The following is a 13682-nucleotide window of genomic DNA, read 5'->3' as shown; positions in this document are numbered from 1 at the left end:
GTCTTTTTTTTAATGTTTTTATTTATTTTGACAAAGAGAGAGACAGAGCATGAGCGGGAGAGGGGCAGAGAGAGAGGGAGACACAGAATCTGAAGCAGGCTCCAGGCTCTGAGCTGTCAGCACAGAGCCCGACGCGGCACTTGAACTCACAGACTGTGAGATGATGACCTGAGCCGAAGTCGGACGCTCAACCGACTGAGCCACCCAGGTGCCCCAATGTGTAGCAGGAGTCTTAAACAAATGCTCATTCTCTTTGAGTTAGTGAAATTCCCTCCTTGAATAATTCTGCCTATTAAAAAATCAAGAGTTTAGAAAGACAGACCAATATTTACCTACAAAGATAATCATCACAGTATTATGTATGGACACTACCAATACTCTGTAGTCAGCCTATCAGTTAAGTAAATTACAGAATACTGGTGCAGCTGGCAAAATAGTACGTTCCAATATTATGGTATGTTATGCTATGTTCCAGTATTATGTTATGCAAAAGTTGTTTTTTTTTTCTAAAAAGGAATGCCTACAGAAGCAGAGAAAAAGTACCCTAAAAGATCAACAACAAAATGTTAAAGTTGGTTGTTTCCAGATGAACTCACTGTGTGAATGTTTTATTTTCCTTTGTATACCTTGGTCTGCTTTCCATTACATTTTAAGTGAACGCATATTATTTTTACCATTAGATTTCTAAAAGCAGTGTTATTTAAATAAATTATACCAATTACAATAATAATAGAGCATTCAAGGATAATTTCCAGCTGGAGGAATTCAGGGTGGGTGCTGGTGGTGGCTGGAGACAAACAACAGGAAGGCTTGCTGACCTGCAGAGAAGCCACTGGACAGAAGCTCTCCTTTCCTGCCCCTTTCTTCCTCCTTATCAAGTCTTCACCCTTCCATCCAGGCCTCTTTTGCTCCTTGCCTGCTCGTCCCCCCTCCTCTTTCATGGCTTCTCCTTTCTGCTCCTCTCCCTCCCCTCTATTTTAACTTCTCCCTGCTTCCTCTCTTTTCTTTCTGTCACACTGAGATGTTTTTGACTCTAACTTTAGAATTTTCACCCAGAGTGGATTATTAATTTAAAAAAATCAAAATGTATGTTTGGTGCTTTCCATCATCACATTCGTTTCCTCGGCCAGGCAGTTAATACGAGTTCAAAGGCACATTGGCACTGGCCTTCAAAGTATTTTCACGGGGTATCATCGCGTGTTTGCCCAGTTCCAAATCCCTGGACACCTTGTAATCAGAACTCCAGAAATTCTTTGTAAATAAGCAGAGTACTGGAGAGAGTAGCTGCCTTGTGACACCCCAGGAATGTGTGCCCCTACTGTGATGAATCTGATTTCTTCCTGTGTGTAACTGGATTCTGTCCTTGCTTCCCTCCATGCTTTACTGACTGGGTTACTTTCCCTTCTCCACTGAGGGACTTGTGAGATATAGCCTTCTGGGGTACTTTTTCTGCAGTGTCAATATCCAGCAGTGTTTTTGTTTCATAACAGGTTCAAAAAATAAAGCTGAGCTATGAGAATGGTTAAACCAACCTTAGGTAGGGGGCGGGGACCTACCGGTCCAGTGTAGAAACTAACATTATGTTTCTCAGAAGGATCAGAACTTACTGTCATTTTTCAAGTAACTGCAGAGAAGCCACGTAGGGGCCCTGATATTTGCAGATCTAAGCTAGACTTAATTTCCAGGCTAGTTTCAGATTCTAGGATATGGAACCCACACAAATATGCCTAGGTCCACACTACCCTAATGCCCATTAAACATGTTTTAGTCCGTTGGGGTTGCTATAACAAAATGCCACAGACTGGATAGCTTATAAACAACAGAAGCTGCTCTCTCACAGTTCTGGGGGCTGGGAGTCTGAGATCAGGATGCCAGTGATATGGGGGTCTGATGAAGGCCCTCTTGAGTGGGTTACAGGTGGTTGGTTACCTCCTTGCTGTGTTCTCATATGGTAGAATGAGCAAGGGGGCCCTCTCTGGTCTCTGTTATATGGGCACATATCACCTACCCAAGGCCTCACATCCTAATACCATCTCCTAGAAGTTAGGCTTCAACATAAATTTGGGGTGAGGGGGACACAAACATTCAAGCCATAGCATCACATAACCCTCGCAGGATGTCACATGGTCTGAAGTTTTCTCATCATCTCTCCTTACTTTTTTGGTGTAAGACACATACATTATCTTTTATGTTAATACTATCTTTGCTGAGATACTAAGGAGTAAAAAGAAAATGAATTGTTTTTCATGAGAAGGACCATTGGAGTAAGTTAAGAACCTGGGTTAGTAGTTTCAGTCTTGACACTGTGAGTGATGTGGCCTTGGACAAGGTATTTGCTCTCTTGAAGCCTTGGTGTCCTCAATTGTGACATATGGTGTTTGAATTAGTTAACCTGTAACAGAATTTTCATCTCAAGACGATCCCTTAATTTATACTGTTGACGAGAGTGATAGCTTCACCTACTCTTTCTTTAACTCTTCAGAACAGTTTTTTTTTTTAATGAAATCTTGTTGCTAACATTCTTTTTTACAGATGATACATAGAACCGTAGAAAAATTAGAAATCCTAAGTTCCTATCTGATTGTGTCATTTATTAACTCTATGCCCTCAGGCAAGTAAATTGCGTTCAGAGCTGCCACTGCCTTTCTCTTATCTCATCATTATTTTTCCTCAGTTTGTGTCATGTGTGAATTCTGTAGACACACAATAGGTATTCTCATCCGAGTTGTTGACAGTTGATGAGCAGGAAGCCAACAAGGGCACAGCCTTGCAAGTCCTGTGTGGTATCGATTCTGTGCTTAACAGATGGACACAGCCATTGATCAACACCGTATAACAGTGGTGTTTTTGATGTAGTTAAAGCTTCGTATAGTTTGTATATATTTTTCCTACACAACTCTCCAGAAAGGTTGTTATCACCACCTGATAGATATTTATGTTTATTTATACCTTCCCTGCCTTCTGCATTGAAATGGAACATCGTGAAGTGCAGTGATTATCCTGTTTAATTTCACTACTAAACCCTTAACACATTAGAACTTCCTCTGGCACATGGCCCCATATCCAGTAAATATTTGTTGAATTCATTCATTCATTCATTCATTCATTCATTCATTGAAAAACTTAATTGAGAATCACCTGTCTGCCCCTCCGAGGTTTAAATACTAAAGATAATCCAGGAATCCTTAATCTAGACCAATAGTCTCCATGGTGATTTACTCGCAGCAGCACCCCAGAGATGTAAAAGATGATTCATTCAGATGTAGGGAGAAGATACTGCATTTCCTGGGTATTTTGCTCCTGTTTTACTTTCTATTTTCTGTATATTTTCTAGAGTTAAAGTGTAAGCATCTTAGTGCATTTCCTCATCTTACAACTAACAAATCATTGTATATTGGCATGTGCTCATTTTTGTTTTCCTTCCTTGGTATGATCAAACAAAAACTGTGAAGTTTGCTATTGTTGGACTTCTCTTCTAGAATATAATTTCTCTGAGCCAAATTGTATCCAGCAACAAAATGCTCAGGTTTCACTTCCTTTACACTTACTTGTTCTTCTCTCTAAAGTCCTTTGCCCTTAACAGAAATGGAAAGAAAGGGAAGTGGTGAAGTTCTTTCCTCTCCTTGTCTTCTCTTAATATGGCCCCTCTAGTCTCAAGCTGGACATTCACACCTTCCTCCTCTCACTTAGAATTTAAGACCAACACACACGCACGCACACACACACACACACACACGCACCCTTGTGTCTTTAGTGGTGCGTCCTGCCACTGCTCTTCCATGGCATTACCTTCCAAGCACTCTTAGTAAGTTGGTGGCAGAAGTGCAAGTGCTCTGGGGTTCGAGAAAATTCCAGGTCTCCTCTGCATGCTAACCTCACTCACTGCTTCTCTCAATCCCTTTGTGACTTGCACACATCGATTATGTTTCCTCATAGACTTTGTTTTCCAGACTGAATAAACATTCTTTCTGTTAATAATAGTACAGGTTTATTATTATTAATTATAAGAATAATGCATAAATACATATTCCTTGTAAAAAATTAAACTACTGATAGGGACAATGATTTCTTTGACTGTCACCCGCAATTCTAAAACCTCTCTCAGAGATGACTACTGTGATAAATTTTGTCTGTGTATTTCCAGTGGTTTTTTTTTTCCTTTATTATACATTTCTGTTTCAGGTCAATCAGTAGACAATAGGTAGACAAATTGGGTATTTTCATTTAATAAATTGCAATAAAGTAGAGATCTATGTCATTAATTTTATGATGTGGCATGGAACAATCTCTAAGATGTATTAGATTAAAATTTACCAGTTGCTAAAAGTGCATAGAGTATGATAGCACTACAGTTTAAAAAGATTTAAAAAAGGGGGGGAAGAAGGGAGGGGGGCTGGGTGGGGTCAGTCGGTTAAGCGTCCAACTTCGGCTCAGGTCATGATCTCACAGTTTGTGAGTTCCAGCCCCGCGTCGGGCTCTGTGCTGACAGCCCGGAGTCTGGAACCTGCGTCCAATTCTGTGTCTCCTTCTTTCTCTGCCCCTCCTCTGCTCACTCTCTCTCTCGAAAATAAACATGAAAAAAATTAAAACCAATAAAAAGATAAAAATAAACTTTATTAAAGAAATATTTTGAGCTACTCCTTTACCTCAATCCCAAACTGTTGGATCATTTAAAATATACTTCTCTGTATCTCATTGGCTCACTGACTTCTGTTTGGGGACCCCACTGACCACGTAGTCATCTTCCCTGGTGCTTCTCTAGATCCCCTCATCTGTATTCAGGAAACAACAAAGGCAAGGAAAGGGGCCCAAACAATGGGAAGTGAGAAAGTGGGAAATTAATCAATGGTTTTAGAAGCAACACCATTAAATGAGAGAAAGGGAAAGTAGAGGAAGGGGGAGCATTGTGGCAAGATGGATTTTCCTGACCAATTTAGATCTGGTTGTTTCAATGTCTAGAGAGACATAGTGCTAGTTGCTCAGTATTGCTTTCTGTGTTCAGCTTTGTTTCTACCATGCACTTTGTTTAACAAACATCCTCATCCCCCTACTGCCTTCCTGAGCTTTATGTATCTCTTAACTGAGTCAGATACCCTCTCCATTCCTCACTTTGCTTCTGTAAACACATACACAAGCACATGCACACACACACATTTGTTGCAGATATCACATAACTCAGTGGTTGGGCTTCCAGTTGAGGGGAGTAAGGATGGCAAAATGCAGAATTTGATGGGGCTAAGGATGTTGGCAATGTTGATTCACGGTAGCCATTATGCATTTAAAAAACTAAGCACTTATTTTTGTCTGTCTTTCTATTTATTTGTTATTTGTAGCAACTATATTTGGTTTTGGGAAATGAGTGTGACAGTGTGGAGGACAGAAGAAAGCAAGCAAGCATGTTTCTTAGGATTCGGAGAGAGGCTAAAATGGCGCGTTTAGGATGCTTTTTATTTACTTTTTCCTAGCCCATTTTCTCCAGAGGGGCAGGAGATGAGACCTCAGGATAAGCTGCTTTGTTCTAGAATAAAAGTTATTGCATTAGCCAGGACTCTCCTGATGACCTTTGTCTTGAGAGCAAGCTGTGAGGGTAGCAGAAGAGGGAACCCTTGGCTACAGAAGAGGAAGTCAGGGGATCCAGCCACTAATACCTGCCAGCAATTTGTTTCTTCTCCCTGAAAGGTAGAATCACTTGCTTCTATGGGCTTTGTTGATGGAGAGAGCCTGTGGGAACATGAATGCTCTTGCAAAACAAAAAGAAGGCAGGGGTTTCCAACTCCCCAGCCTCTTACTCTGCAGATCCCTATTCCTTCCTCCTTATGCCATTAACTGCAATTCTAAATCTGAATAAATAGGTGCTATCCCATCATGGTGTTTATTTTTTAATACTTGCTCTGCGGTTACCCATATCAGGACATTTTGTGGCTCTGCAGCATTTATTGAGCACTATATTAAACTGGTATAAACTCAGACAAAATGCCAAGCGAGTGATAAACTAGTGACATTTCTGAGTTTCTCTGTAGAAAATGTCTGCAAAGGCTGCATTTGGCTGATTGCATTTCAGAAGGCTGACGTTGCACTATATCAGGGACTGATTGTTTTATTTGCATTCTTGGCTTTAGTTACCCTTAGATTTTTATTCAAAAATGATTTCTGCATGTGAACACCACTTTAAGATACTAGAAGCATAGGTGTGAGAGGCTGGCTTTGTCTTGTTTTCAACAACAGAGCTGGATCTAGCATGGCCCGAGGGCCTTCACCTTATTCTTTGCCTGCGCGGGGAGACCCACACATAGATAGACTGGGATGGAAGTTCTTCTTTTTAGCTATTTACAGCCTTGCCCACTTCACTCAATTCATTGGCATTCCATGGCTTTTAGGATCGACTAAAAAGCACAGGGTGCTTCATGAATGGACCCCTGGCTAACTTCTGATTTTACTTCCTACTTCTCTACTCTGCAAACGGATCTGTTTACTTGCTAGTAGATGCCTGTATGGGCCATTCTCTCTGACCCTGGGCCTTTTTATCTGCTATTATCTCTAAAAAGAATGTTCTTCCACCTCTTCTGGCCATTGATCATATTACTGCATATCCTTGAAGATTTAATTCATTTACCCTACAGAGTTCTCAGACCTTCCTTCTCCCACAGGTTCCCATCTGCAAGTAAAAGATCACTCCTCTTACGTCCTTAGCTAGCACCCTGAGTATCAGAATTCTTGTTACATGGGGTGACTCTCTCCTCTTTAGCTCTAAAGCTCTTGAGAACAGGGAATTTTTAGCCCTTATTCTTAGAATGTTTCACTAAATAAAAAATGGATTTTATTTGTTCATATAGTTGATCTCTGAGCTGTTGACTCTTTTTTTGTCTATTGATATATGATGATAAATAATTTTAATAAATAATTTTTGCTAATGGGGTACCCATGAAATCTCAAGAAACTTTTATTATCAACATTAGTTTTAATTTTCAGATGGATGTTTACATTCCCCACCTACTTCCCAAAATAAGAAAGGGGGAAAAAAAAAGTGAAGAATTCAGCTGCATTTCAGAGCCCTTGCTATGTACAAGGAAGCTGCTAAGTGCTTTAAGATATATATTCTAGGAAAACCTATTTTAGCCTCGTTTTATCAATAAAAATAGTAAAAGTACAGAGACATTAAGTAACTTGCTAAATTTCGTATATACGAGTACATCGATAGGGGTATCTGGAATCTCCGTCAGCTAAGCGTCTGACTTTGGCTCAGGTCATGATCTCACAGTTCACAGGTTCAGGCCCCAGGTTGGGCTGTGTGCTAACAGCACAGAGCCTGGAGCCTGCTTCTGATTCTGTGTCTCCCACTCTCTCTGCCTGTCCCCTGCTCGCACTCTCTCTCTTTCTTAAAAAGAAACATTAAAAAAATAATAAATAAATAAATAAATAAATAAATAAATAAATAAATAAATACATTGATAAATGTTTGCATGTTGGTTTATACTTCTGCTTTTCTAAAAGCTCTCAGTAAACATTTATTGACTATACATGGCATGCATGGTACCTGGCATGGAAATACAGAAAGGTTTGAGTTTGTGGGTTAATAAGGATAGACAGTGAAGTCACCAGTTGAAGCATAGGCTAATTCATACTATGCCAAAGTATGTGCATCGTTCTGGAAGTTTCTGGAAGGGCAACCAACTTAGCATAGGTGGCATCTTCACTGGAAAGTCTATTTTCAACTTCATGTATCTGCTGCTGAGCCTATAAAAGTGCACAGACTATAAGAGTTAAGAAGGTCTGGGGTGCATATATGTTTTAGAATTAGTGGGTTTTTTTTTCCTTCGGGTAAATACCCAGTAATGGAACACTAGATCATATGATAATTCTATTTTTAATTTTTTGTGGAAACTTCATTCTGTTTTCTATAGTGGCTGCACCAATCTGGATTCTCCCAACAGTGCACAATGGTTCTTTTTTTTTCCACACCCTTGCCAACACTTGATTATTTCTTATGTTTTTTTTCAATTATTTTAAACATGCTGATAGTTGTAAAGTTTACTGCATCATTATGTATAATAGCCAAGATATGGAAGCAACACAAGTGTCCATTGATAGATGAATGGGTAAATATGTGGTATATGTATACTGTGGAATATTACTCAGCCCTAAAAAAAGAAAGAAATGAAATCTTGCCACTTGCAACAACATGGGTGGGTCTAGAGAGTATTATGCTAAATTAAATGTCAGTCAGAGAAAGACAGATACCATATGATTTCACTCATGTATAGAATTTAAGAAACAAATGAACAGCAACAAAAAAAGAAACAAACAAAAAATACTATTAAATGCAGAGAACAAACTGCTGTTTGCCAGAGGCAGGTGGGTGGGGTAATGGGTAAAATAGATAAAGAAGATTAAGAGTACACTTACCTTGATGAGCACTGAGCAATGTATATGACTGTTGAAATATTATATTCAAACTAAATATGTATGTGTGTGTGTGTGTGTGTGTGTGTGTGTGTGTGTGTATTTTTAAGAGTTAAGGGGCACCTGGGTAGCTCAGTTAGTTAAGTGTCTGACTCTTGATTTTGGCTCAGGTCAGGATCTCACAGTTCATGATCTCATAGTTCACTGATGGCACAGAGCCTGCTTGGGATTCTCTCTCTCCCTCTCTCTCTCTTTCTCTCTCTCTCTGCCCCTCCCCCACTCATGCTTGCTCTCTCCCTCTCTCGCTGTCTCTCTGACTCTCTGAAAATAAATAAATAAGCATTTTAAAAAATCTTTAAAAATAAAAATTAATTAAAAACAGAGTTAAGGCAGAAGAAGAATAAGAGGGAATTCCAGACAGAGACCCTCCCCATACATGCAAAGGCATGAAGTTTCCCCGCCCTTCTGTGAAATTCATTTCAAGAAGGGAATTCATTTTCCCAAATATATATATGGAGAGAGAGACAATATAAAGATTTATTAGATACAGCTGCTTATTTCCTCTTTGTATAATTAAAGGATCCTGGATCAAACATTTTTATCTCACATTTCCAGAGAGGTTCTTTTTGAGCCCCAGAACTGAACAACCCAGTATATCAGATATTACAGCAGATATTGACCAGGGTAAAAATGTTGTCTATATACTTACTGAGGAAACATTCTTCTCTATGCTCTAGTGAATGCAGAGAGCTCAGTGATAAAGAAAACAGAAGACCTGCCTCGTGAGAGCTCAATGAAGTAAGAGAGGCATTTATATAAAGAGATCTAGCAAACCATTATGAACCATGACAGGTTATGTACAGGGTGATCTGGAAGCATAAAACAAGGGTGTCCAACCCTTTATGCCTAATACCAGAAGTCATACTTACTATCATGATGGATAGTGATACTTGAAGCCATTCTTGAGATCTCACTCTGAAAAGGAAATCATCAAGGGAATATTTTAGGTTAAATTTTATGTTTATGCTGTTTTTGATTTGTTACTATTTTTGAGACTTATTGAGGTATAATTGACAAATAAAATTAAAGTATATTTAAAGTATACAGTGTGATGATTTGAGAAACATATACAGTGTAAAAGGATTTCCACACTGAGTTAACATATCTATCACCTCATATATTTACCCTTCTTTCTTTTCCTCCCCTTCCCCTTTCTCCTTTCTCCTTTCTCCTTTCTCCTTTCTCCTTTCTCCTTTCTCCTTTCCTTTCCTTTCCTTTCCTTTCCTTTCCTTTCCTTTCCTTTCCTTTCTTTTATTCTCTTTTCTTCTTTGTGAGAACATTTAAGTTCCACTCTCAACAAATTTCACTTTTATAATACAGTGTCATGGACTGTAGTCATGTACATTACATCCTCAAACTTTATTCATCTTATAACTGAAACTTTTACCATCCCTGTCTCCCCCACAACCCCTGGCAACCCCCCATTATTATTATTGCCACCATTATTAAGCACAATAATTGGTCTTACTATACACAAATAAGCATCAAACCCCACAGTTACAAGTAAAATGTATAAGTGTGCTAGGCAACAGTGCTTTGTGGTCAACTGCAGTGATGTGCTTGTGCAAGGTGTCTGGTCAGTGACAGGACTGTTAAAACCAGCGCGTCTGCAGACATTTAGCCTTGTTTGGCTTCAGCTTTTGAGAATGTACCGGGGCCACAAAGTAAAAGCAGCAATAATTCTTTATAATCTGTGACTGCATATCTGGAGGTACTCCTAGACTCCCAGGAAAAGGAGCAAGCCTATCAGCAAATAAAAGTTGTTGGAAACATTGCAGTTTGACTTTAAAGTTTTATTTTCTTGTTGCAGTTGTTTTCCTACAGGTAGGGAAAAAACCAGGCAGGGTAAGAGTAGCTGGTTAGCCACAGGAGACTTTGCGGAAACAAATGATTCTGTTTTGTCCCTGTCTCTTTCTGTGAATTGATAAGAGGGGACCCATCACTTGACACAACAGCTCCTGCCTTTAGATGTGGTATAAAAGATCTTAAAAGAAAACTGCTATTATCGATTTGGGGCTATGAGCACATGGAAAGTTGCAACTGGATGCAGGGTAATTATTTCGTCTCCCGTTGACATTCACCATTAGCCGAGCAGATAGGTCTGCATGCTAGCTTTCACAATGTGTTTCTGGGATGCCAGCCTTCTCCTGGGAATAAGAAGAGCTAGTCACGTCAAAGAAGGAACTCAGGGCGGCAGGCAAGGTGGGAGGTGAGCAGCGTGCAGCTGCCTGCTAATAATTTGCAAAAACTCAGCAGTTAACTGCTGAGATTTCTAGTTGGAAGGTTTTTAGGGAGCTTGTTTTCTTTTTCAGCCTCAGGACTGTGGCCTTGTCAGAAGAGGTCACCTGTGGATCCCGTCAGCCCTTCAGTGTGGGAAGTAGAGAGCCACCGTCCCTAGATGAGCTCTAGCATTTAACTGAAATGATGGTCAGGATGTCACCGACTGCCCGTATTCAGATTGCACTGATGGGAAGCGTCCAAGTATGTGTCCCCTGTCTCTTTGGGGGAAATCGTAAAACCCTTATGAGGACATTTCTGCTTCCGGAGAAAAGAAAGCAGGGTTTAATGTTGTGAGCATAGACTCTGAATTTCAGACCATGTATCAATCAGAGAAGACTTACTGACAGTGATAATAGGGCCGTTAGGAGACTCCTTTTCTTAAGAAGAAGAGAGACTAAGCTAGCTATGCTTCAGAGTCTTTGAGCTGAGAAAATGAGTTCAAATAAGAAAGAGCTCTGGGAATGCCCTTAGGACAGTGATTAATTTACTTATTTCAAAGAGCTCACATACTGTTATATCCTCCCTCCCTTTCTCCCTTCCTCCTCTCATTTCCTTCCTTCTTTCATTCAGCTTTTGACTATCTGTTATAGCTCAGGTAACAGAATAATTATTTTCTATTTAGTATGGCTCACTGCAAGATTACACTAAATAATATACGCCTCCAAGGCACTTTAAATAGACTTTTATTTTACTTTTTATTTTATTTTACTTACACCTATGGTTTCAGGCACCCTTCCTAAAGTGAAGTACATCTGCATTTTCCTCTCACCCTGGTTCAATATACAGAGAATGGTCGCTCTGTGCCATACGGGCCACTGCATCGGTTCAATCACATGGTTTGTTCCTAGTTCACAGGACAGTAGGACGTAGTTTTGCTCATTTCAAATGAAAAAATTAATTAGATCACTCAGCAATGTAAATCACCATTCAAATGACCCAACTAAAGCAAGCAGCTTACTTGGCATCTGCCTGACAAGACTTGAAAGTTTAATATACTGTCAGTGAGATTGTCACTAGCTGAGCCCACAGGAAGACACATATGCCATGTGTAGGACTTATTTGCAAGTCTGAGCTAATAACATACAGCATCTTTGCCAGAGTTAAGCCCGGCCTTCGTCAAATAAAGGTTTCATTATAGTTTTTATTTGAAGTGGGAATTTCACTGTCAGGTTGTATAAATAAACATACTAGACATATTTCAAGGCTTGTGGTGTTTAAATCCTGTGGACGTTAATAGTCTGTGGGCTCAGCTGAGTTTCTCGAAGACACATATGAAGTCATTCATGTTGGTGTTCCTTTTCCTCTTTCTCCACGTTTTAGGTCTGTGATGGGATCAAACAAGGAACCAGACCTTGTGCATCTCGAGGCCAGAACTATAGATGGTCGTAAGTAATTCAACTCCTCCATGATGTTATCAACCTACCATGAGCCGAGTCTATGTTTTAGGGAAATCACAGTGGCAATAATCCAAGTCCTTCATAATCCAGAATTGTCTTAATCACTTCTGGCGTCTCTCATCCAATCAAGGTGTTTTTCTTTCCCAGTTATGGGAAAGTTCCCCAGTATCTTACTTCTGAGGTTTTTGTAGTTATTGTCATTATTATGTTATTGCTGCTGTTTTGTTTTCGTTTGTTTTTCCAGTTTCCTTATTTTATCAGATACCACCTAGGCAATATTTCAATGTTTTGTCTGGGAAGTCACAAAGCACTTGGAAATGACAGGGACAAGAGAACCATTCTGTGTGTCCCTCATCATAAACAGGTTGAAGGACACATCGATCGAGTTCGTTTGCTGGCATATTGGTAATGTTTAGCAACCCAGTTAGGCCGGCTGCAAGGAGAGACTATGCTTTGTGTAGAGACTGAGGCTTTGAGTACATGAAACCGAAAAAGAAAATTGCAGTCCAGGATCCACACCCATATCTCAATGACTCAAAAGTTCACTCACTAGTTATGAAAAATTAATAACTTGAAAAAGCTGCTTAAGTTCTTTATGCCTCAGCTTCTTCATCTGTAAATGAAATAACTTAATAATAATGATTCTTGGGGCACCTGGGTGGCTCAGTCGGTTAATTGTCTAACTTCGGCTCAGGCCGTGATCTCATGGTTGGTGGGTTTGAGCCCCGCATCGGCCTCTGTGCTGACAGCACAGAGCCTAGAGCATGCTTCAGATTCTGTGTCTCCCTCTCTCTCTGTCCCTCCCCTGCTCACACACTCTCTCTCTCTCTCCTTCAAAAATAAATAAACATTAAAAAAATATTTAAAAAATAATAACAATTCTTGTACTAGCTAACATTCACTGAGCACGTACCCTATACCAGGAACTATGCTAATCACTGCATATATTTTATCACAAGTAATCCCCACAAGAACTTGTAGGTTATTATCCTAATTTTACAGACGAGGAAACCAAGGCATAGTTGGTTTAAGTAATATATTTAAACAGCAATAACCTAAGTTTCCTCTCCCTTCTTTGGTCCAGAGGATCTCCAGAAGGTCTAAGGAGTGGAGGAGTACCACCAGGCCTACGATAGGGCACCACAGGTTAAAGGGATCAAAGAAGGAGAAAAGAAGAAGAAGAACAGGTGAAGTAAGAAAGGATGGGGGGAAGAAAGAAGTCAGCCTCAAGTAGAGAGAAGAAAAGGAAAACTGATATCCGCAGTTACTGCAGAGCAATGAGGTTGCCCAGCCCAGAGCCAGAGGGTGATGATCTAAGTATTGAGACCTACCCCTCGCAATTCAAAAACTTCATCATCACTGTCTCCTGTACCTGTCCACTTGCCCTTAGCTCGTCTGAACACAAAAGCAGAAGGTAGCTGTACTTCACTAGCTTACAGCTAAAAGAAGCGGGTCACCCCTGCACTCCAGACTCTCCAGAAACCACACCTACTTCATTACTGTGCACACAGCATGAGCTTTTTCATCTCCAGCGGTTCCACTTCC

The 13682-nt window shown here is 40.0% G+C and overlaps 1 protein-coding gene across 6 annotated transcripts in view; it reads left to right on the top strand.

The window, feature by feature from the left end:
* The window catches only part of SORCS1 (sortilin related VPS10 domain containing receptor 1), a 550691-nt gene that overhangs the window by 355257 nt on the left and 181752 nt on the right, over positions 1–13682 (top strand). For all 6 annotated transcript variants that reach the window (XM_086680819.1, XM_086680821.1, XM_086680820.1 and 3 more), the window contains exon 6: positions 12061–12125. In XM_086680819.1, coding sequence (XP_086536945.1) covers positions 12061–12125 — 65 coding nt within the window. The remainder of the gene's footprint in view (positions 1–12060; positions 12126–13682) is intronic.

The sequence above is a fragment of the Puma concolor genome, chromosome D2 (genome assembly GCF_028749965.1).
Source record: "Puma concolor isolate L17-30 chromosome D2, mPumCon1.1.hap2, whole genome shotgun sequence".
NCBI classification, from domain to species: Eukaryota; Metazoa; Chordata; class Mammalia; order Carnivora; family Felidae; genus Puma; species Puma concolor.
The sequence above is the reverse complement of the archived record's forward strand: the minus strand, read 5'-3'. Positions and strand labels throughout refer to the sequence as shown.